This window comes from Nomascus leucogenys, chromosome 1a (genome assembly GCF_006542625.1).
Source record: "Nomascus leucogenys isolate Asia chromosome 1a, Asia_NLE_v1, whole genome shotgun sequence".
Taxonomy (NCBI): Eukaryota; Metazoa; Chordata; class Mammalia; order Primates; family Hylobatidae; genus Nomascus; species Nomascus leucogenys.
In genome coordinates, this window is record NC_044381.1 from 40,656,515 (window position 1) to 40,679,579 (window position 23,065).

General features: G+C 52.8%; 1 protein-coding gene across 1 annotated transcript in view; it reads right to left on the reverse strand.

Moving 5' to 3' along the window:
- PHF2 (PHD finger protein 2) overlaps positions 1-22,392 on the reverse strand; it is a 97,475-nt gene extending 75,083 nt beyond the window's left edge. The window contains exon 1 of the mRNA XM_030801879.1: positions 22,154-22,392. Within this exon, the coding sequence (XP_030657739.1) occupies positions 22,154-22,251 (98 nt within the window). The 5' untranslated portion in view covers positions 22,252-22,392. The remainder of the gene's footprint in view (positions 1-22,153) is intronic.
- Between the last annotated feature and the right edge of the window lie 673 nt (positions 22,393-23,065).

Genomic DNA, 23,065 nt, shown 5'->3' on the forward strand with positions numbered 1-23,065 from the left:
TGGTTTTCTCAGAACTGCCACTTATGGAAGGGTACATCCAGCCCCCCGGGGCCCCGTGGACTGACTGCCCGACAAACACCCAATGTCCCTCTGGACTGCCATCCTTTGGTAGGATGGGAGCCAAGGTCCTGGTGATGAGCGCAGTGGCAGGGTTCCTGCAGCACGGCCCTCTTCACTGGCTGGGAGTGAATCGCGATTAAATGCTAAGCCTGATGCTCACTTGTCAAAATAACCCGTCCACAGTGTGCTGTGTGCCTGGCATGAGTCGGGCTTTTCCTGTCTCCCCTTAGAGGCATCTGGACTTCTCAAGCCCCACCCCTGGGGTGTCACCAGGCAGATGGCAGGCTTCCCCCCAAGGGGCCTGAGGAGCTACAGGGGCAGGCCTGCCAGCCTCCACCCCAGCTGGGGACCATTCAGCCAGAACAAAATGCACTCAGCCAGCCTGTAAAGCCCACTGATGGCCAGCTGAGCTGGCAGAGGTGCCCCCAATGTCCCACGTTGACCTGAGGACCCCTGCCCATCAGGGTGACCCCAGGGTGCCCAGGGGAGTAGAGGTGTCAGGCCAAGACACTTTCCTGGGGAGGAGGAGGGATTTGGAAATTAAAGGAAGATCTGAGAGGAAGAGGGGAGAGTTCTTTAAAAATCCCCTTTAAGCATTAGGAGATACACCTAATGCTAAATGACGAGTTAATGGGTGCAGGAAATCAACATGGCACATGGATACATATGTAACAAACCTGCACATTGTGCACATGTACCCTAAAACCCTAAAGTACAATAAAAAAAAAAAATCCCCTTTAAAGAGTTCTTTTAAAAAGTTTGAGATACTTCCCAGCACTGTTCTCAAAAGGGAGGCTGGAAGAACCCACAAATACAAGGGGCACGTGAAAAGGTGCTCAGCAGAAAGGTGACTGCAGTGCCACACAGGCCTAAGGGTAGGTTCCAGCCTCACGGGGATGAGCCTCCCTCATCTCAGGACTGCACCAGGCTCCTCCCTGGCAGTAAAACACTCAACCACACCTGTACTCCGAAACTCAAGCCGAGCAGCCAAGCCATAGCCATGCTGTGGACCAGTGTCCCACTGCCCACCCCCAATGCCACCCCCCACCCCGCTTCCTGCCCCACAGCCTGCCTGATTCCAGGGCTCTGCACTCTCAACCAGATCAGCCCACCATGCTCTCCTTTCCTGACAGAAACTGGGTGGGGGGCTACCTGCACAGTCTCCCTCCAAGCCCAGTGGCCCAATGGTCTGCATGGTCTCTGCAGCTCAGCCTCCCACTTCTCAGAGCTAAAGGGTGTGGAGTCCCAGGAGCAAAGAGAAGCTAAGACCAAAGACCCTGAATGCCTGACCCTCCTGCAGCCTAGCCAGATTCCATGGCCAGGCACTCTTTTTAAGATTTTTTAAAACTTGGCAGAGGCCAGGCACGATGGCTCACACCTGTAATCCCAGCACTTCGGGAGGCTCAGGTAGGCAGACCATGAGGTCAAGAGATCGAGACCATCCTGGCTAACACGGTGAAACCCTGTCTCTACTAAAAATACAAAAAATTAGCTGGGTGTGGTGGCGGGCACCTGTAGTCCCAGCTACTCGGGAGGCTGAGGCTGGCGAATGGCGTGAACCGGGGAGATGGAGCTGGCAGTGAGCCGACATCATGCCACTGCACTCCGGCCTGGGAGACAGAGCCAGACTCCATCTCAAAAAAAAAAAAAAAAAAAAAATTAGCTGGGCGTGGTGGCACGTGCCTGTAGTCCCAGCTACTCGGGAGACTGAGGCAGGAGAATCGCTTGAACCCGGGAGACGGAGGTTGCAGTGAACCAAGATCGCACCATTGCACTCCAGCCTGGGCAACAGAGCAAGACTACGTCTCAAAAAAAAAAAAAAAAAAAAAAAAACTTGGCAGAAACACTGAGGCATGAAGGTGCAATTTGCCTGACTCTGCCCAGAGACACATGCTCAGCTGCATGCATCAACACCTTCCTGGGAAGCAAGCTCCCTAGGCACACAGGAGGCCAGTGATGACGAAGTCCTCCAGCACCACACAGCCTCTCTTCCTGCTACAAAAAGGAGTAGCACTCGAGCCCTGCCCCTCCCAACTCCCAGTCCTCTGAAGGTTCTGGGTGCTGGCTCTCCCACTAGGATAAACCTGGCCCACCAAGAAGCGCACCATATTCAAGAAGAGCAGGTTTTTAGGGCTGAGACACCACAGTACACACCAGCTGGCCGGTGCGCACACATTTCTTCATTCATTCAAGCATTCCTTCATTCCTTCAAGCATCCATGGAGCGTTGATCCCTGGCGCTGAATTTGGGCTAAATGAAAAATGCAGGGGCCCCAATAAAGCTTCAGTCAGCTCCGCTCCTCCAGCTGCCAGCTAGGTGACATGCAGCTTGCCCTCCACTGGTGGGCACAGGGGGTCCTGATAGAAACAGGGAAACCTCCTCCTAACCCACAGCTGTGCAAAGTATCATGCTGGACTGAGGTCAGCTTCCCAGGACAGCCCCCACTCCATGCAGCCTGCCTCATATGCCCCTAGACCCAGCACACAGGAGAGGAGGAGCCACCTTAACCAGAGAGGCCAGGGGCAGTGGAGCCGAGGGCAGTTCGCCCATGAGGACAGACCGTGGGTAAGCCAGCAACTGAGAAATGCCCCATCCTGCTGGCGGCCACAGACGTAAGAATTCAAAGACTAGTTATCGAATCTGAAAGAGTACAGTATCACTGCTGCCTGTGAGACAGGAGTAAAACTAACATTAACACAACCCTTATACATTTGTCCGCTCAGGGATTATAGAGAAAATGGATTAACATCAGGATGTTGACTTTTTGTTTCACGAAATCCACCTCAGGAAATCCAGGTCTAGCATCCTCAGGGAAGTTCCATCAAGAGGAAGGCATCTCTGGTTACACACATATTTAACTGCAAACCAGCTATGCATACACACATACGCCCGGTGGGCGCATGCACAGCCACACTCATCCTTGTTCACAGAAGATGCAAATCTCGGTCTGTGTATAAAGTGTGTCTGCACATGCAGAGAGGAGCCGTGCACAACACTCAGACGTGTGCAGGCATTCCAGACACAGCTTTGGGCCAATGAGTGGTCACACAACGAAGACAACTAGGAAATACCTTCTGTGACTCCAAATCCTAAATTTCTTCAGGTTTACATTATATTTTCAGAAATTCCTTACTGTCATTCCTAAAGTAGATTCAATTGAAAGTGGCTCCTCATATTGTGGTGTCAGGCTTCCCTACTCTCTACCTCCAGGTGAAGGGTATCTGTAAGTATCTGAGCATCCACAGATAATCACATAGCATCCCTAAGTATCTAAGTACACATAAGTAATCATTTAGTGTCTATAATTACCCAAGTATCTGTTAGTAATAATTTGGCATCAGTAGACACCCAAGTATGTGTAAGTAATTATTTAGTATCTATAAATATCTGAATAGTTACAACTAACCATTTCTCATCTGTATTTGGGTACCTGCAAGTAATCATTTAGCATCTGTAAGTACCCCTTTATAGATAAGTACCCAAGTACCTGTTAGTAATTATTTAGCATCTATAAGTACCCAAGTATCTATAAGTATTCCTTTAGTATTTATAAGTACCTGAGTACCTGCTGGTAATTGTTTGGCATCTGTAAGTACCTAAGTAACTATAAGTATTCCTTTAAAGCCTGTGCAGGAAGAATCTCCATTCTTCAAATGAAGATACATAATTCCTTCAGAATGATATTAGGCTGGTGCAAAAGTAATTGCCATTAAAACTAATAGCAAAAACTGCAATTACTTTTGTACCAACCTAATAACATCTTCAGACTGGAACTTAGACTGGTCTGTGTCCTCAGCCTGTGTGGACTAAGGCTGGTGCCCACTGGGCCCTCCCCAGCGGTCCTACCTTCTGTCAAACCCCCATGTACCTTGCAATCCACATGTTTTAGGCACAAGGTCCCAATGTGCTCTCCCACTCATGCTGTCACTGGGAGCAGTGACTGGGAGCTTAGCTGCCAATCAGCAGGAGAGCAGTGCCAGCGGAAGCTCAGTTCACACAGCCTGTGGGGTTCTCTGCAGGTGTCCACAAGCTGGGATCCCCACTTGCAGTAGACACTTGGGGTGAGGAAGTACACCCGATGACAGCTGTGACACTGCCCTGCTGCTCTGGGAAGTGGTGGCTGCTGCTGGTGCCATGGGAGGCCCATCCCTGACCCAAGAGTCAGGAACCTATCAGCCTGAAGAGGCTGGGAACAGGAGCCTCCCCGACCTGGAATGTTCCCAAAGCAGGGGAGGGGCTGACTGGGCAGGGCCCTGTTCAACTGAAAACTCTTACCTGCAGCCTTGTGGTCAATGGCCTGTCCACCCACAGGGGCCCTCGGGCAGCTCTGGCCAACAGAGGCAGATAGGCTGCAGACCAAGCTAATGTGCATTAATGGAGGGGGGGGTCACATGAGAAGAGGGGGTGTGCTGGAAGGGCAGATGTCTCCGGAAGGGTGAGGTGTCCTCACCCACCATAGCTCCTTCAGGGAGGCCTGGGGCCAACTGCTATGCAGCAGAGAGAGCTACCCAAGCCCCAGTGTCTATAAAACCCACAGTCCATAAAATCTGTAAAACAGGAGGCCAGGCAATATGACCTCTAAACCCTGATGGTCTTACTTCCTTGCTTACTTTATATCTGATTATAAAAGTATTATGCTCTTGGAAAACAAGTTGGAAAGTATAGAAAAGTACAAAAGTGGTAGGAAAAAAATAATCTTAACGTTTAACATGTTGGCATATTCCCTCCTAGACTGTCTTCTATTTTAATTGGTTGACACCAGCCATCACATTATGTGTGCAGTGTTTCATTTAATATCATCATGAACAGATCCCCATAGCATTAAAGCCTTGCTGTAAACATCACTGCTGATGACTGCATAATTTCCAATTATGTGAGGACATTGTCATTTGCCTAGTCATCCTCGCATCATTCAACAGTGTAGAATTCTTGATAAATTAAATGAATATCCAAAATATTCATTCTTTATATACTTTTAAATTTGTTATGGTGGATTTTTAACAGATATTACAGATAAAGGACACGGTCTCTTTAAAAATCCAAAGCAGGTTTTGGAGCTTGCTCCAGTGGTTTCTAAGGAAACCAATTGTATGCAGATGTAGAGCAAGTATCTCCTTTGGGAAGTTCTGGGAATTACAGCCTTCTATCTGGATAAAAGCCTCAGGGACACAAGACAAATTTGACCAGAGAGCAAATGTAGTCCGAGGTCATATTAACAGAAATAGGAACTCTAGACTAAGGGAGGTGAGGGCCCTGTCCTCAACCCCCACCATACCCTGGAGGGTAATGACCTGGCAGGTGCCTTGGGTCCAGGGGGTGCAGCCCTCAGGGGTCAGCTTTGGAAAAGAAAATGGAAGTGAAGGAGGCCCTCCCAACAACTCCAGGGAAGGGGGTGCTGCCATGTCCCATCCTGCTAGAACAGTCTAGCATCTGTTCTTAGCCCTTTTTCTTTTTTCCTTTTTTTTGGCATAAAGGACAAGAAAAGCAAAGATTAGGACATGGAAACCTGGATGGGCAAAAGCAGCTTGAGGCCCTCCCGCCAAGGACCTCTGGATGTGCCCTGCCCTAGACTCCTTGAGGGTACAGCTGCAGGGCCTGGGGCCTGGATTAGGACAGAGCTGTGGTCTTCCAGTTGGAGAGGAAGTTGGGGGCTATGAGGCTGGGATGGTACCAGCTAGGGCCTCTCTACCAATACTTCTAACAACAGCCAGGTGGACTGTGAGCCGAGGTGCAAGGCCACCTGCTGGTGCTTGGCCCCCTCTATCTGCAGCTCCTGGGCCACTCAGAACATCAGTGTTCACAACTATAAAATGGGGACACAACCTGGCTCACAGGATAAACTGCAGGTGGCAGACATCAGCTCAGATACCCCAGTTACACCTCAGGTCACTGGCACCAAGAGAAGAAAGCACGGAAAACAGCGCGCTTTGGCTCGGGAAAGAGCCTCTGAACACTGAGCGACAGAGACCAAGCAACCACAAGCATTAGGTCTTGTCCCTAAGCTCCACCCAGCAGGTGGGATATTCCAGGAACCGCCATGAAACATTCTCTTACCAAGCAATGGTAAAAATTACAGGTTGCCAGGTGTTGCTAGGGGAACTTCACCAAGAACCTATGGCTTAAATCACTAGGCAAAGGATGCAGATAATTTTAAACAGGTTAGTGATGGGGGCAATGATGCTGCGCTCCTCAAATGAGTAAACAATGGACCCATCCTGAGTGTTGTGTCTGCCTGCGATCACCCTGCTGCTCCCACAGTGGGGACCAGCAGCCACTGCAGAGGCAACTATCTTCCCAGGGATCCCCCAGGAGTTTGAGAAAAAGACCCTGAGATCCCAACAGGCCAGGAACAGAAGTGTGGCCCCAGTGAAAAAGGGCTCCTGGGAGGTGCACACTGAGAGCCCCTGGCCCTGCCGCCCATCATGAGGTGGCAGGACTGGGGACCTCCAAGAATGGGGACCAAGGTGTCCCTGGTGAAGGCAGAATTACTATGACCCTTGGATAAAGAATGAAATGCACAGATACCAGAGCAGGCAGGAAGCGGAGAGGGCACTGAGCAGCTGGGGAAGGAGCTGGCTCTCCCAGCAATGCCCTTGGACAGGTATGTATTCACAGCCCAGAGCCTCAAGGCATCTGCAGGCTAGCAGCCAGACTAGGAGCAGGCCACACAGCTAGGTCCCTGAGCAATGGCCAAGCATCTGGGGGTGAGGTCCCTGTGGGGCACTGGGCTCTTGATGGATGCTCTCTCGGGCTTCTTCCTCTGACTCCCTTGCTAGGGAAGCTGTGACATAGATTATCACTCATCAAGGCCAGAGGCAGAGGGGATCCCTGCACTCAGACATGTAGGCCAGGACACCCCACCCACTTGGACCCTGCCCAGGGTCTGGGGTCTTCCTAGGATCGAAGCTGAATTCTGTTACAGTGATTTCATTCAGAGAAAAAAATTCAGTGTAGGGGAAAGAATAGGTCAAGGAAGGAAGCAGGGACTCTGGTCCCCGCACTGCTCCTAAGTTACTGTGCAGCCTCAGTTTCCCACTTGTGAAAAGAGGGCTTGCTCCCTGAGACGCCCCCAGCCCGCACGTCCTACTCACATGGTGTGCAGAGGCAGGCGCCTGTGCAGCAAGGCCATGGTACAGCCTGCTCCTGAACGGGTGCCTAACCCAATCCCAAACTGTTCTACTAGACTTGGCTTTTAACAGAGACGAGTTCAGGAGACCAATTTCATTACATCTTCCTTTCCGAAGAGTAGTTTAAAATCTAATAAAATAATACACATTTGGCATCTAGAAGAAATTATGATCAGGAAAAAGCATCTGTGGCCATAAATGGTTATCACAGACACGGTCAGGGCCAGACAAATGTCGGTGGGGAGAGGGATGCTGGGACCCTGAGTCCCAGCAGACTGTGAGTGAGCATGGGTCACAGGAGCCACAGCTGCTGGCCCCCATGACAGGGCCTCACCCACCACATGTCTACTGAGTGATGCTGGATCCCTCGGAGGGTCACAGCAGTCTGCCACCTAACCAGGCCAAGTATGGCCCCGGAGCTGTCGGGATGTCCACACTCAGGTTGGGGAGCCACCCAGAGGTGTGTGAAGGCATCTGGGGAGAAGCAGCCCCTCAAAGGAACACAAATCATAAAGGGATATTCAAATCTCAGCAGTGCTGCTCAGGTGTGCCAGGGTCATAGGACAAAGAGGAGTCAGAAGACGCCACCGCAACCAGAGGGGCTGAGGAGACGTGAGGACCAGCCCATGGCCTCCGGGGTAGTCCCGACAGGGGAAGGATGCTGCAGGGAGGACCATGGCCCCAGCAAGCCTGCAGCCTCCTTGGTGGGAATGGACACTGGCTCCTGCCACAGAGATGTAGGATGTGCACATTCAAGAACACTGGCCGGGGTATGTGGAGATGCTCAGTACCATGTTTGCAACTTTTCTGTAAATCTAAAATAATTCTAAAATTAAAAGTTTATGGGGAAAATAAAGCAAATGAGGCTTGGCCTCACAACAAGAGTCAAACAAAGAAGGGTATTTAGGAAACAGACGAGCTTTCCACCTCTGCGGACTGAGCATCCAGGAAGCACCTGCCCTGGAGTTCTGTGGGGCTCCACCAGCTCTGCAGGAGTGGGAGAGAGTGGAAGGGCCTGCTCCCAGCCCATCAAAGTGGGGCACCCTTCTCATATCTGACTTCTCAGGGAAAACCTGCTTTTCTGTTTTCATTAGAAAGCACCAGGGCTACTGACACAACTCTACAACTCTAGGGAGGAAAGGATTTAAAAGTGAGTGAACTCAATAATTAGACAACTGCGCATTAAACCATAGTGAGGTACTCTTTTTCACCTTTCTGGTTGAATTGTCAAAGATCAAAGGCTCAGAAAATGTGTTGCCCAGTGTGTAGAGAAATCAGTACAACCAATCTGACTATTTTAAAATATGAAATTCTATATCCTTCAGCCCAGCAACTTTACTTATTCAGATATATCCAGCAGATATACATGCATACATGCACAAAAACATACAGACCAGGATAGCCAGGGAGCAACATCGCAGTGGCCTCGGATGAGAAATGAGCTACATGCCAACCAGGGGAAGCAGGAAGTGCAGGAGGAGCACGTTTGCTGGAGCCCCAGCGGTTGAGAGTGAGGACCCAGGGTCACTGCAGAATCACATTCACAGCACACTGCTGTTTGTGTGGAGAGAGGGAAAGGGGGTGGCTGTGGAAACATGAGACATCGCTGGAGCTGGGAGTCAGTTCCAGAGAGAAGAACGGGGAGACAGGGGAGAGGCACGCATTCCACTGCATTTCTTTCGAATTCTCACTCTTTTTAAAATTTTTCTTACCATGTGCTAATGTTCTGTTTGCAAAATCAATTCAATCAAACAATTTCAAATGAACAAATGTAGCTGATGCCTTATCAAAATAAATAAATATAAGAAAAGACAGGTGGGTCACTGAGTTTAATTTCCAAGTGATAAAGACACAATACATTCAGCAGAAGGTTAGTCATTTCTTGCCCTCAACTGGGTATAACTGTGTCCCCCAGGAGACAGTTGGCAATTTCTGGAGACACTCTGGCTTGTCAAATGTGGGTAGGGGGCAGGCGGCAAGGTGCTCCTGGCACCTGCTGGGTGGAGACCAGGACTCAACATCTACAGCGCACAGAGAGCCCCTACACAAAGAATGCTCCAGCCCAGACATCAGCGCTGCAGAGGCTGAGAAATCCTGCCCACCACACACACGGTTTCCCTACACAGTGTCTGCTGTGGGGCCAGTTTCAATTATTAGAAAGATTTCCCTCAAACTGAACCCAAATCTGCCTGCTTATAAAGCTTCCTGCTCCAAACTTTTAGTGAGCACTTGGTTCCTTCCCAGGACTGTTGTGGGACAGCTGCTTTGTAGAAGGAACTAGAGAAAGAGACGTATCAGGACATGACTAAGCCTCAGAGTCCCTGGACCTTGAGAGCCCCGGGAAGGCGGCTTCACCATCCTGCTGCCTCCAAGGTCCCTCTCTTCTTCATTTGATGGAGTAAAGGATGGCCCTTCAAGTGGCCAGAGGGACTTCCCTAAACATAAATACCATCAGGTCACTCCTGGCATTGCCTTCAGGGCCACGAACAGAGATTTCATAGGGTGTTTTTTGTTTGTTTGTTTGTTTTTGAGACAGTCTCGCTCTGTTGCCCAGGCTGGAGTGCAGTGGCGCAGTTTTGGCTCACTGCAACCTCTGCCTTCCAGGTTCAAGCGATTCTCCTGCCTCAGCCTCCTGAGTAGCTGGGATTACAGGCACCCACCACCACGCCTGGCTAATTTTTTGTATTTTTAGTAGAGACAGGGTTTCACCAGGTTGGCCAGGCTGGTCTCGAACTCCTGACCTCGTGATCCGCCTGCCTCGGCCTCCCAAAGTGCTGGGATTACAGGCATGAGCCACTGTGCCCAGCCCATAAAGTGTTTTTTGGGGGGGGCAGGGAATGCGTGGGACAGTGGGGAGGGTGGCTTCAGTAAGGCTAGGCTCATCCTCTGAGTCCCACAGACTCAGGCCTCTCAGGTACAGGCTCCCTCCAGGTCTATGCCCTCCGATCTCCAAAGGGAGTTATTCTCGTTGCTGGCTTAACTTTAAGAAGGTCTGTGTCTGGCCTGAGGAATCATTTCTCACAGCCCCCAGGCTAGAACGGACCTCTCACCCTAGCTGACTCCAGAGCTCACCTGGAGCTGCTCCCCTCTACCCCACAGTCCCATGGTCCCCAACACAATGCCACCAGGCACAAAGACAGAACCATCTTTATCCAGATGTACACCTGCGACAGGAAGTGACCTGTCTGCCCAGGGCCACACAGTGCAGGACACAGGCCCTGCCCCCAGGGCATCTGGTCAAGCACTGAGATAAACAGGTCTGCAGAGCTGTGGTTCTGCCCCCAGCTGCTGCTCAGAGATGGGGAGAGATGTGCAGTGGCCGCCCAGACCCACAGACACACAACTGTCCAGGCACCCAGCCCACTGTCATGGGGGCCTCCAGGGAGGTGACACTGTGCTGCTTCTTTACCTGCCCACCCCGCCACACAGCCACCTCCTTCACCAGGATCCAAGTCACTTGCCTACACGGTGGGCAGGTGGCATAGACGGCCAATGGCAGGGTCAAGGGCTACCCAGCAGACGGGGGCCCACACTGCTGGAGAACAGACCAGTCAGTGAAGCCAATGGGCAGCTCCAGGGACAGATGGGCACTAGGTGGACCAGAGGGCTGGATACACAGACACAGGCTGGGATTATGAGAGTCACATAACAACACCGTCCCATGAGAACCTCCAGACCAAATAGCAGCTAGTGCTTCCACCCTCCAACTGGCACTGGGGGAGCTCGGGCAGAAGCAGTGCCTGGCAGGCAGGGTGGTAGGGTTAGACACCCTCCTGTCCAGCCCTCCCACCCCTCAGAGCTCCTCCATCCCTCACCTGGGGCTCCTGCATCATCCCTCACCCGGGACTCCTCCATCCACCATCTGGGACTCCTCCATCATCCCTCACCCGGGGCTCCTCCATCCACCATCTGGGACTCCTCCATCATCCCTCACCCAGGGCTCCTCCATCCACCATCTGGGACTCCTCCATCATCCCTCACCCAGGGCTCCTCCATCATTCCTCACCCAGGGCTCCTCCGTCATCCCTCACCCAGGGCTCCTCTGTCATCCCTCACCCAGGGCTCCTCCATCATTCCTCACCCAGGGCTCCTCCATCATCCCTCACCCAGGACTCCTCCATCCACCATCTGGGACTCCTCCATCATCCCTCACCCGGAGCTCCTCCATCCACCATCTGGGACTCCTCCATCATCCCTCACCCAGGGCTCCTCCATCATTCCTCACCCAGGGCTCCTCCGTCATCCCTCACCCAGGGCTCCTCTGTCATCCCTCACCCAGGGCTCCTCCATCATTCCTCACCCAGGGCTCCTCCATCATCCCTCACCCAGGCTCCTCCATCCACCATCTGGGACTCCTCCATCATCCCTCACCTGGGGCTCCTCCATCCACCATCTGGGACTCCTCCATCATCCCTCACCCAGGGCTCCTCCATCATTCCTCACCCAGGGCTCCTCCGTCATCCCTCACCCAGGACTCCTCCATCCACCATCTGGGACTCCTCCATCATCCCTCACCCGGGGCTCCTCCATCCACCATCTGGGACTCCTCCATCATCCCTCACCCGGGGCTCCTCCATCATTCCTCATCCGGGGCTCCTCCGTCATCCCTCACCCGGGGCTCCTCCATCATCCCTCACCCGGGGCTCCTCCAACCCTCACCCAGGGCTCCTCTGTCCCTCACCCAAGGCTCCTCTGTCCCTCACCCAGGGCTCTGCCAGCCCCTAACTAGTCTCTGGCCTCTCTCCATCTTGCCCTATACTCCACGCCTCCCACAGAACTCTGAGAGAACTTTATAGACTGCAAACTAAAGAATGTTGTGCCTTGTCCTCATCTTCCTGCACTGGGGCCAAAATGTAACTCCCACCCATGGCCAACAGGCCAAGGTGCCTCCCTAACCATATCTCCCCTCATTTGGGGGCCAGCTACATGCTGCCTCTCACCCCACACAGTGCAGTCTGTTGTCACCCCAATCTGCTCTGGCACAGACTTGCAGGCGGCTGGTGATGAGGGCCATGCCACCCCAACCCTGCACCCCAGCACTAGCTTCATGGGCCATGCAGTCTTCCTCACTGCTACCTGTGCCTAGAACAGAGCCTGGCCTCCCATGGTGTTCAGGAAACATCACCAGCTAGATGGATAGACTGACAGACGTGCTTGCTGATCAACAAGGAGCCAAGCCCAGTCGTGGCAAACCTCTTGACTCCTAGCACAGCTCATGTTGGATGCCCGGGCACTTTTGAGACTTAGGATTCCTCATGTGTGACATGCAGAGTTGCCAAGCACAGCCAGAGTGGCACAAAAGCCTCACAGACTGTTCCCATCCGGCCTGCACATTGGCTGGCATGGGGGCGGGGGGGCTGCTGGCCGGCTACTGGCCCTCCCCCAGCTGGCTTCTCCTGAGTAGCCCCTCCATCCAAAGCCCACCAGAGGAGCTGCTGCAAAGAACAGGGTGGCATCCAGAAGTGCCTAGTGCTGGGTGCAAACAGTAGAGAAAAACTCTCCCTGCCTGGCTGCTTCTGCACACCTCTGCTATGTGCTGCTGGGCGGTGGTCGCCACAGTGCCTCCCACTTCCAGGGAGAGATTCCACAAGCACCAAGGGCAACTAATCCTCATGCTTGGCTGACTCCAGCCAGGGAAGGTTTAGTGAGACTCCCCACTGCTTCTCACTTGAGCCTGTGTGTGCTGCTTCATGCGGGGCCATGGGGTCCCTCTCCCCTGGGTCCAGTGAGACCTCCCAAAGCCCCACTTCACCCCTTCTCCAGGCAATGTGCAGAAGACTAGCTAAGGCTGCAGTTTTTATATTGTTCCAGGATACCAAGTGTCTCAGGACTCCAGGCCTCAGTCTCTCCTTCAGGGAAATGGGCCTGAACCCCTAAATCAGTCTGCACCATTGCTCCAGCAAAAGCAGGTCAGCCCAGAAGGCTGGTGAGGTGGAACCTGGCAGGGAAGGGCCTCGTGCTCCACTTGACGCTGCCTCCCCACCAGGCCCAGCGTTCCTGGTTAATGCTTCCTAACTACTCTTTCCAATGGCCCAAGCTTTCCCAGAGATTCATACACAGAATACGCCTTGATGGGGTTTTATAAGGGGAAGGGTAAAATAAGGGACAAAATCACAAAGCTACAATAAGATCTTAGTGATCTGGAATTGTGGGGTGAAGGTGCTGGGGTCAGGGTTCAATGCCTGAGTCTGGCAGCCCCAGGGGTGGGTGTATCAGTCCCCAGATCAGATCTTGGTCCCAGGGCACTCTCCGAGGCCAATCAGATCCTCATATTTATCCAATACTGTGGCCTTGCACCCTACCCATGGCATGTCAGGAACAAGAATGAACAAGGGCTTTACACATGCTCTCCACCTGAGCAGAACCATTCACTTGATGCATGGAGATCAATGAGGGCACGTGCTGCTCACACAGAGCGGCTGACACTGCTCCATAACTGTGCTTGCTGTCCCTACTCTAGGAATCCAGAACCCTGGCCTTGCTCCACAAAAGCATCCTCAGCAGTGAAGCATGTAGCCAAAAAGATAGCCGCGGTCAGGGAAAGGAGATGGAGACCTACACGAGAGGACCCCATACACAATATGAGAGAAGTCTTACACATGTATGGAGAATGCCTAGTTCAACATCTGATGCAAAAATACAGTATGGTTAAAAAAGACAGCAACCCTCCTTCGCAAGTATGCAGGCATGCACTGTGCACACAGCAGCACATGCATGAACACGGAGAGCGTGCCAGGGGTGGGCAGCACCCTGCACATGTACAGTTCTGGAAATTCAGTCACCACACATTAAAAGGTGATTACAAAAAGATAAAAGTACCATCAATGAACAATCTGAAAAAGAAGTTAAGAAAATAATACCACTTACCATAGCGTCCAAAAGAATAAAACATGTAGGAATAAATGTAACTGAGTCGGTGAAAGACTCGTAAACCAAAAACTATAAAACACTGCTGAAAGAAACTAAAGATGACACAAATAAGTGAAGAGGTATCCCACGTTCATGGATCAAAAGACTTAATACTAAGATGACAAAGCAATCTATAGGCTGAACACAATCCCCATCAAAATTCCAACAGCTTTTTTTTTGCAGAAATGGAAAAGCCAATCCTCAAATTCATATGGAATGCAAGGAGCCCAAAATAGCCAAAACAACAGTGAAAAAGAATATAAAATCAAAGGACTCATACTTTCTGCTTTCAAAACTTACTACAACTTTGCAGTAATCAAAGCAGTGTGGTACTGGCATAAGGAGACACATATAGACCAGTGGAATAGAACTGAGAGTCCAGAAATAAAACCCTGTGTATACGGTCAAAAGATTTTTGGCCAGGGTGCCAAGATCGTTCAACAGAGAAAGAATAGTCATCAACAAATGATGCTGAGACAACTGGATATCCAGCTTCAAAAGAATAAAGTTGGACTTCCATCATTACAAAAATAAACAGAAGATGGATCAAAAACCTAAGAGCTAAAACTATAAAACTCTTAAAGGAAATCACAGAAGTAAACCTGTATAATTTTGGATTATATAGGCAATGAAATCTTAGAAATGGCACCAAAAGCACAAGCAACAAAAGAAAAAAGAGCTAAACTAGACTTTATCAAAGTTAAAAACTTTGGTGCATCAGTAGTCATTATCAAGAAAGTGAAATGACAACCCACAGAATGGAAAATGTATTTGCAAATCATGTATCTGATAAGGATACAGCATTTAGGTTGGGCACAGTAGCTCACGCCTGTAATCCCAGCACTTTGGGAGGCCAAGGCGGGCGGATCACCTGAGGTCGAGAGTTCGAGACCAGCCTGACCAACATGGAGAAACTCCATCTCCACTAAAAATACAAAATTAGCTAGGCGTGGTGGTGCATGCCTGTAATCCCAGCTACTCAGGAGGCTGAGACAGGAGAATCACTTGAACCCGGGAGGCAGAGGTTGCGGTGAGCTGAGATCACACCATTGTACTCCAGCCTGGGCAACAAGGGCAAAACGTCTCAAAAAAAAAAAAGAAAGAAAGAAAGAAAAAAAGGATACAGTATCTAGACTATATAAAGAACTCTTAAACTTCAGCAATAAAAAGACAAGCAATCCAATGTAAAACTGGGCAAAGGCCTTGAGTAGACATTTGTCCAAAGAAGATATACCAATGGCCAACAAGCATGTGAAAGCTATTCAACATGATTGGTCAGTAGAGAAATGCTAGCCAAAAACACAAGGAAATCCCACTTTATACCCACTAGGATGGCTTTAATTTAAAAAAAAAAAAAGGAAAACAAGTGTTGACGAGGATGTGGAGAAATTGGAACGTTGCTGAGGAGAATTTAAAATAATGCAGCCCCTGTGTAAAACAGTTTGCCAGTTACTCAAAAAGTTAAACATAGAGTTACCATATGATCCAGCAATTCCATTCCCAAGTATATATCCAAAAGAACTGAAAACAGGTGTTCAAACAAATATTTATAAACAAATGTTTATAGCAGCACCATATACAACAGCCATAGGTGGAAACAACCCAGATGCCCGTACACTGATGAATGGATAAACTATGGTCTATCCACACAATGGAATATTATTCAGCCATAAAAATCAGTGAAACACAGACACATGATACAATGTGGATGAACCTCAAAAACATTGTGCTAAGTGAAAGAAGTCAGACACAAAAGGTTACATATTGTATGATTCTATTCATATGAAATAGTAAATATCCAGAATAGACACACCCATAGAGACAGAAAGCAGACTGCTAGTTGTCAGGGGCTAGTGGGAGGAAGAAAGGGCAGTGACTACTTATTGGATACCAGGTTTACTTCAGGAGTGAGAAAGATGTTTGGGAACTAGATAAAGGTGACGGTTGCTCAACACTATGAAGACACTAAATGCCACTCAACTTCACACTTTCAAATGGTTAATTTTATGTTATATGAATTTCAACTCAATTTTTAAAAAAGGTAAAAGGCTCGTTTCCCCATGTGCACATTACTAGCTAAATATTTTCAATAAAAGCAAACATTCTGGTGATTAAGATGAGGCTCACACCAAATTGCTTCCTTCAAGACACGCCTCCTTCAGAAAGCTTTGATAGACAGGGACAGATACCACAAAGATTTTTCAGTTCCTATGCTTTGAGATCCAAACCACTGGCGAGAATTCTAAATATGTTCATATGTTCTTCTGTGAGTGACCCAGCACTATGGTGGCGAGGGGGTCCAGGAGAAAAGTAAGCAGGTCCTGTACCCTAAAGCATAGAAGCCAAGTCCCATTCTGGACCCCACAGCTAGGGCCACCTACCTGCCATGGAGCCAAAAAGCTGAGAATCAAGGTTGGCAGAAGTTAGGGGACAGAGAAGGAGAGACGCAGAGAAGGAGGCACTACAGTGAGAGACCCTGAGAGACACTGGGCATATTCAGACCCAGGAGGGAGCTGCTGCAGTCAGCTGCTTGGACAGGGAAGCACCTCCCATCCCCTAGCTCAGTATGTGGCCTTCCTCTGTGACTACATTTCCGTCCATGTTACACTGCTGAAACCATGGACACGAGCAGTTATCAGCCCCTGTATTTGCTCAGGCCCTTGAGCCAGAATAACCTAAGCCAGGTGCCACCTCCTCACCTGCACCCTCTGGGAGATGAGTGTGTCCACCTGCTGCAGCTCAGAGTGCACCTGATAAAACCAGAGACCTGCGTGTGACAGAGGCCCTGGCTGCTTCTGTGTCCATGCTGGGAATGGAGGTGACAGGGTGACCCACACTATCTGCCCCTCACAGTCAACGTGGGAACCAAACATGATGAATGAAAAACCCCTATGGCATTAAACCCCGAATGAATGTTAGCTTCCGCAGCACAATCAGGCCCATCTGTTATTTAAAAAAACCAAGAGATGGACTTTGTTTTACCCACACCCTGAATTTCAAAAGTGAGATTCTCCCAGAGAACTGTGTCATGGAACACTATTTTCTGGCCCACACTTGCTCCCACCAGAAAAACTCACTCTTTTAGAAGGACCTGGCACATGTCGAGGCACTACAGGGACAGCCATAAAAGAGGATGCCTGGGGGTGGCAGCGTCCACCCAAATCTCTGCCCAGATTTTAGGGCATCTGTGGCCACGCTGCACCCAAGCAGCCCCAAACAAACGTGGGCTGCAGTCCAGAAGTTCACATCAAGCACACTTCCAGCCAAATATTAAGTATATTCAATAATAGCAAACATTCTGACAATTAAGATGAAGCTCCTTGCTTCCTTCAAGACACACCTCCTTTGGAAAGCATCGACAGACAGGGATGTCTACTTTACCCTCTAGAAGCTGGCCTGACATTCTTCCCACCTCCTCCAGAAGTCTAAAAACTCACACGGGGGGAGAATTCCTTGTTTTAAAATGATTTATTCCTAAACACATCACACTAATATCTCCATGAGGAGAACCCCTTCCCCCAGTACGCCCCAGCATTTGAGGTTCTAGGATTTAACTGTCAGTTCTTATCACGCAGATGTGTCCCACGGCAGGACCTCCTTCCCTCTCGCACACACACTCCACTGGCCAACAACAGAGCTGGCCTGCAGGACACGGCTACAGCCCTGCGAGGTGTTCCCAGGTAGCCCCTGGACATGGCTCTGCCCCAAGGAGCTTAAGACTGGGTGGGCACAATGAGAGCCCAGAAAGGCCAACTCTGTCCCTAGGGAGATGGACACAGAGACAGGGCCCTGAGGAGGAGGGCAGGCTGAGCCCAGACAGACGGACACAGAGGAATTGGAGGGAGCCACGCCAGGCAAGTCTTGTCCACTCTACCTTCTGAGCACTTCCAGAATGTGACCCTTCTACCACCCCAGTCCCCACTCCCCACCCCCTGAGTACACATGCAGGATGACAGTCACCTCCTCACTGGCTCCCTGCCCCTAACCTCCTCCCGACCTCTCCCCACAGCAACACGCAACATGGGGGACTGTCAAAACCTCAGTCCACTCCCGCCCCTCCTCTGCTGAGACACTCCCCCTCCAGGGTGGCTGCCACCATTCTCAGAGAAGCTGCCTGGCTAACCCCTGAGCCCTCACAGCCAGCTCTGAACTCCGTACAGAATACGTGCCCAACAAATATTTACTGAGGTATGAATGAAATGTCTGTCACTTAAGTGACCTGAACAGCTTTCAATTTCTTTCAAGTCAGTTTTACTGATTACACCTCCAAAAACCCTTCCAGTCCAATAGAACAAGCAGCTGAAAGAGGGCCAGAAAGCTACAGGTTAAGGATGTTTAAAACTTTAACAGAAGCATTCCTGCTTCCCAGAGATTTAAATTATTCAAAGTAAGTTGGTGACAAAGTGAGATGCCAGCTCACTTTGCAGGCAGGGGAGGAGGGCATGGGGCCTGGTCTTCATCCTCCAGCTGGAATGCACAGGCACAAGGGAACACAGTGTATGGCCCAAGTGGCTTTATGTAAGAGTGGGATCCCAAAGAGGAGAGGACAGGTCCTCCTCAGTGCCGGTGCAGAGCCATACATTCCCACCAAATGAGGCAGACAAGACACCTCCGAAGGCAACCGGCCTCCAGCGGCCCCCTGCCAGGTCCTGCCACAAAAATCCATCCCTCCCAGGTCAAAGCCCACATTCTAGGACAGCACTCCAGTCAGTGCCAGTGAAGAAGGGCTGGGCTGACGAGGATCCCCACCCCAGGAGTGATGAGCCACGGTCAAGACGGGGCTGGAGGAGGAATCTTGCGAGAACTCGAAGGGACAGCTCAAGTATGGCACACACATCCCAAGGACAGAGGGGGGCCTGAAAGGAGGGCCTGTTTCCCCGACCTCCACTCCACACTGCCCCTCCAGTGAATGCTGGATGCGTGACCCCAAGGATAGAACACAACGCTTCTCCCTCCCCATGGTGAACATTCTCCCCAACCCAAGCCAGCAGGGCAGCCCCACCCGCCACGGCAAGAACACTGGGAGGGGTGCTCAGAGTCCCTGAGTAGGGAAACTCACCCTAGAAGCAAGCTCTGGCCCCACAAATGGCCAAACTCTATCCCAAACAAGTTCTCGGCTGCAGCCAAAGCTGCCAAGAGCAAAGACGCACCCATTGCCTGAGTGTGGCTGATGACTTAGAGACCCTCTCTCCAATTCTCCCCAAAATGGGGCTGGCTGGAGGAATGTGATGTGACCACAGGTGGGACAGACAGGCTTTTTACTCTAACAGTTGTGTGTTTATTTTTATAGTTACTGTGTATGGTAAGTTACAGTAATGTTCTATTTCAGGGAATGATACGAAGTTTCCTTTAAAAAGCAATATTTTCGAGAGTAAGGAGACATAAGGATTAAATGCAAGGTGGGATCTGAGAACAGAAAAAGGACATCGAGGGGGGAACACTGGTTAAACACATCTGAATAAAGTCTGTAGTTTAGTTAGCAGCCTGGCACCAGCGTTAACTCCTTCATTCTGGTACTGGTCCCATGGCTAGGTAAGATGTTCACTGCAGGGAAAGAGAGAAGGATACAGGGAAACTGTACCATTTTTGGAACTCTTTTGTAAGTCTAAAGTCCCCTCAAAATAAAAAGTTTAAAAGTATTCAAACTTTTAAAAAGTGAGTTGAAATGTTAAATAGGAAGTAAATCACAGTACAGGCAGTACAAAGATCAGGAAAGAACCACGGGGGCCATACGAGACTATCTGGATGTGGAGAAACCCCGGGGTCTGGTCACATACATTCATTTTACTGATGAGAAAAGTGATGCTGAGAGACCAAAGGATTTGCCCAGGGCTGTGAGAGCTGTACCAACCCCACCAACCCCTGACACCTGTCCTCCCCAACACACACCTGCCCAGAACCATTGGGGAGCAGGCATACCCAGAGGCTTTCTCCCTGTAGGGTTCACTTTGGCAGATGACCCTTGATTAGATGCAGGAGAAAATGATTTTCACGGCCGAGGGAAAGCACAGCTCCTTTCAGACCCCACGTCCACCCCAAATAGGTGAGAATAAATCTGTGCTGATCAACTGCCTGTATTGGATTCAATCAGAGACCTCAAATAAGGAAAAAGGAGATAGAGCCTCCCCAGACATCCCCCTTTTGGGGATTTTTGCATGGGCCAATACAGCAAATGACACCAACCAGCTCTCAGGCCAGCTCTCAGCCCCTGTCGCCTGCCTACCCCTCATTCCTGGAGTTTTTCCCTTGGCCTCGAAGTCTAGTTCAGAACTAGCCTTCCCTTCCCAGAGGGTCCCCTGAGCAGTGAGACAAAGGTCTTCTGGCGTCCTCTCACTCTCCCCACTCTGGGCCCCGAGTGTGGGCAGCAGCCAGGAGCTGACACAGGTGCCCAGAAGGTTCTGTAGCGGAGTGACTGCTCGCCAGGTCAGGGCTCCGGTGGAGATGGGGGAGAAGGGAGAGGCCCCACCACTTTCAGGGCTTTTCAGGGCCAGCTGCTCAGCATCCTTGGATATGAGGAGCCTTAGAGGCTCTCACCCACTTTGGCCCGGCCATGAACTTCTCAACGGCTGCCAGTTAAGGGTGTGCATGTCAGCCCTGTTCTGGGCAGAGCCCGGTGTTCACACTCAGTCTCCCCTGCTCTGAGGGGCTTCCATAGCCCTGGGCATACCCAAGAAGGCAGCCCAGATTTCCGTGGGCATCCCACCCCACAGAGTCCCAGGCCCTTCTAACAGCATGGAGGTAGGACTCAGGACTGGGGCTGACAGACATAGCAGGCCCTGTCACATCCCAGCCACCCAGGTCCCCACATGTAAACTGGCAGGACTGGACTCGGGGCCACAGCCCACTCTTAAGGGCCACTGATCAGTCTTGAAGACCCAGGCTTAGAACCTGCAGGAGGGTCTCCTCTCTGGAAGGAGAATCCCGGACCACCCACCACCACAGACCCCTCTCTTCCCCCAGGCTGCTTGCTCCCCGTGGTTTGGGACTGCAGCCCCAGAGGGCATACAGCTCTGGCCAGCCCGGGGTCCAAACACATCCCACAGGCAAAGTCAGATGCAAGAGAACCTGTTGGAGCAGTTTGGGCAACACTATCACCTCCTCTTCCTCCTCCATTTACTTCTTGGTGGGAAAGGACCTGCCCTAGGCACGGGGCCAGGTCATGGCCATCCGCAAGGGCCAAGAGGGCGGGGGTTTTCAGTGTCTCCAAGCGTTACCTCCTTCCCCTCTCCCCATCTTCCTTAGGGAGCATAAGATCATGTCAAAACCGGCGTTCCTGCCAGGAACGGAGAGGACAGAAACGGGGAAAGCTGAAGGCCAGGGAGGAGGCGGCAAAGCCACAACAAACCCCCCTTACCCAACTCACAGACACTATTCTGTCACCGCATTCCTGCCCGGCGACCTGCAGGCCTGCCGGGTCTAGCTGCTCCGCGGGGGTCCGGGAGGGGTCCTGCCCTCGGGGACAAGGTCCGAGGGAGCTCGCAGGCCACGGCGGAGGGTGGGCGCGCCGGCTGCCACCTCGCCGGAGCCCCCACGGACGCCCCAGCCCTGCCGGAGTCGGAGCCCGCCACTCGCGCCTCTCCGGGGACCAGCGCCGGGCTGCGCGCCCGCTTCTCCCGGCCCGGCCAGCCCCGAGCCCGCGCGGGGAAAGTTCCTGCAACTTCGCAGGGGGGAGGCGGCGGGGGCTCCGGGCCTCGGCCTCCCTCCGGATGCCCGGCCTCTGCGGCCGCCGCGACCCAGCTGACAGGCGGCCCGGCCCGGGCCTGGAGCCCCAACTTCCCCGCGCCCCGAGCCCCGAGCCCACCTCCCGGCCCGCGGGCCTCGCTTTGTGCGCGGCGGCCAGGGGCGCCCAGCGCGGGCCCCGTGCTTGGCGCCCCCGCCCTGGGCACAAAAGGGCGCGCGGCCCGGCACGGCCCAGCCCCGACCCGGGCGCCCGGAATGCGGCGGTGGCGGCCCGTCCCCGAGCCGGGCCTGCGGGCGCGCAGCCGGGGGCGCGGGGCTCGGTCGGGCAGGGTGGCCGGGCCGGGCCGGGCCGGGCCGAGCAGCCGCCGCGCGCTCACCTGCCGTGGAACCAGTCCTTGCAGGCGTCGCACTCGATCATGAAGCGGGTAACGTCGTAGGGGAGCCGGCAGACGCAGTACACGGGCACCGTCGCCATGTTGCCGCGCCGCGCCGCCGCTCGGCCCCGCCGCTGCGCTGCCCGGGTCGGTCCGGGCCGGGCCGGGGGCCGGGCCGCGCGGGGGCGGCGGGGGCGGCGGGGCGCAGGCGGCGCCGCGGCCGGGAGGGGACGGGGACGGGGGCGCACGACAGCCCCCGCGCGCGCTCCCGGCCGGGCGCGTCCACACAATGCCGGGCGCGCTGGCTGGAGGGGCCGCGCCGGGAGCCGCCCGCCGGCCCGCGGGGCTCAGGGCGCGAGTGTGCGCGGGGGACGGGCCGCGCGCGGGACACAAAAGGGAATGGACGCGCGGGGGCGGCAGGCGGGGAGCCGCGGCCCCACCGAAGGGACCCCCGGCCGCCGAGCGGCCTCTACGTCAGCGCCCCGGGTGGCGCCGCCTCCGCCCGCCGGCCTGGGCCGCCGCTCCCGCCGCCGGGAAGGCGGGCTGGGGAACCCTGCGGGGGAGAAGGTGGGTTGGGGGACCCTGCCGGGGGAGAAGACGGGCGGGGGGGATCTCGAAGGTGGAAGATAGGCGGAGAAGGGCCCCCAAGGCTGAAGGTAGACCCAGGGGTCCGCGGGCGCGAAGGTGAGCTGGGGGAGCCCTGAGACTGAAAGTGGGGTGGGACCCCGGGGAGAAGGTGGGCGGGGCCCCGGGGATAAGATGAGCTGGGGGAACCCGGGCAAGGCAGGCGGGGAGACGCGGGGTCGGGAGCGGAGCCCGCAGGAGTGCCTTCCTAGTCTAGAAGGCCGACAAGCAAATACTTGGTCCTAACTTTCTTCTGACCCCCACCACAGTGGGGGTGTTCCTCCTCGTCGG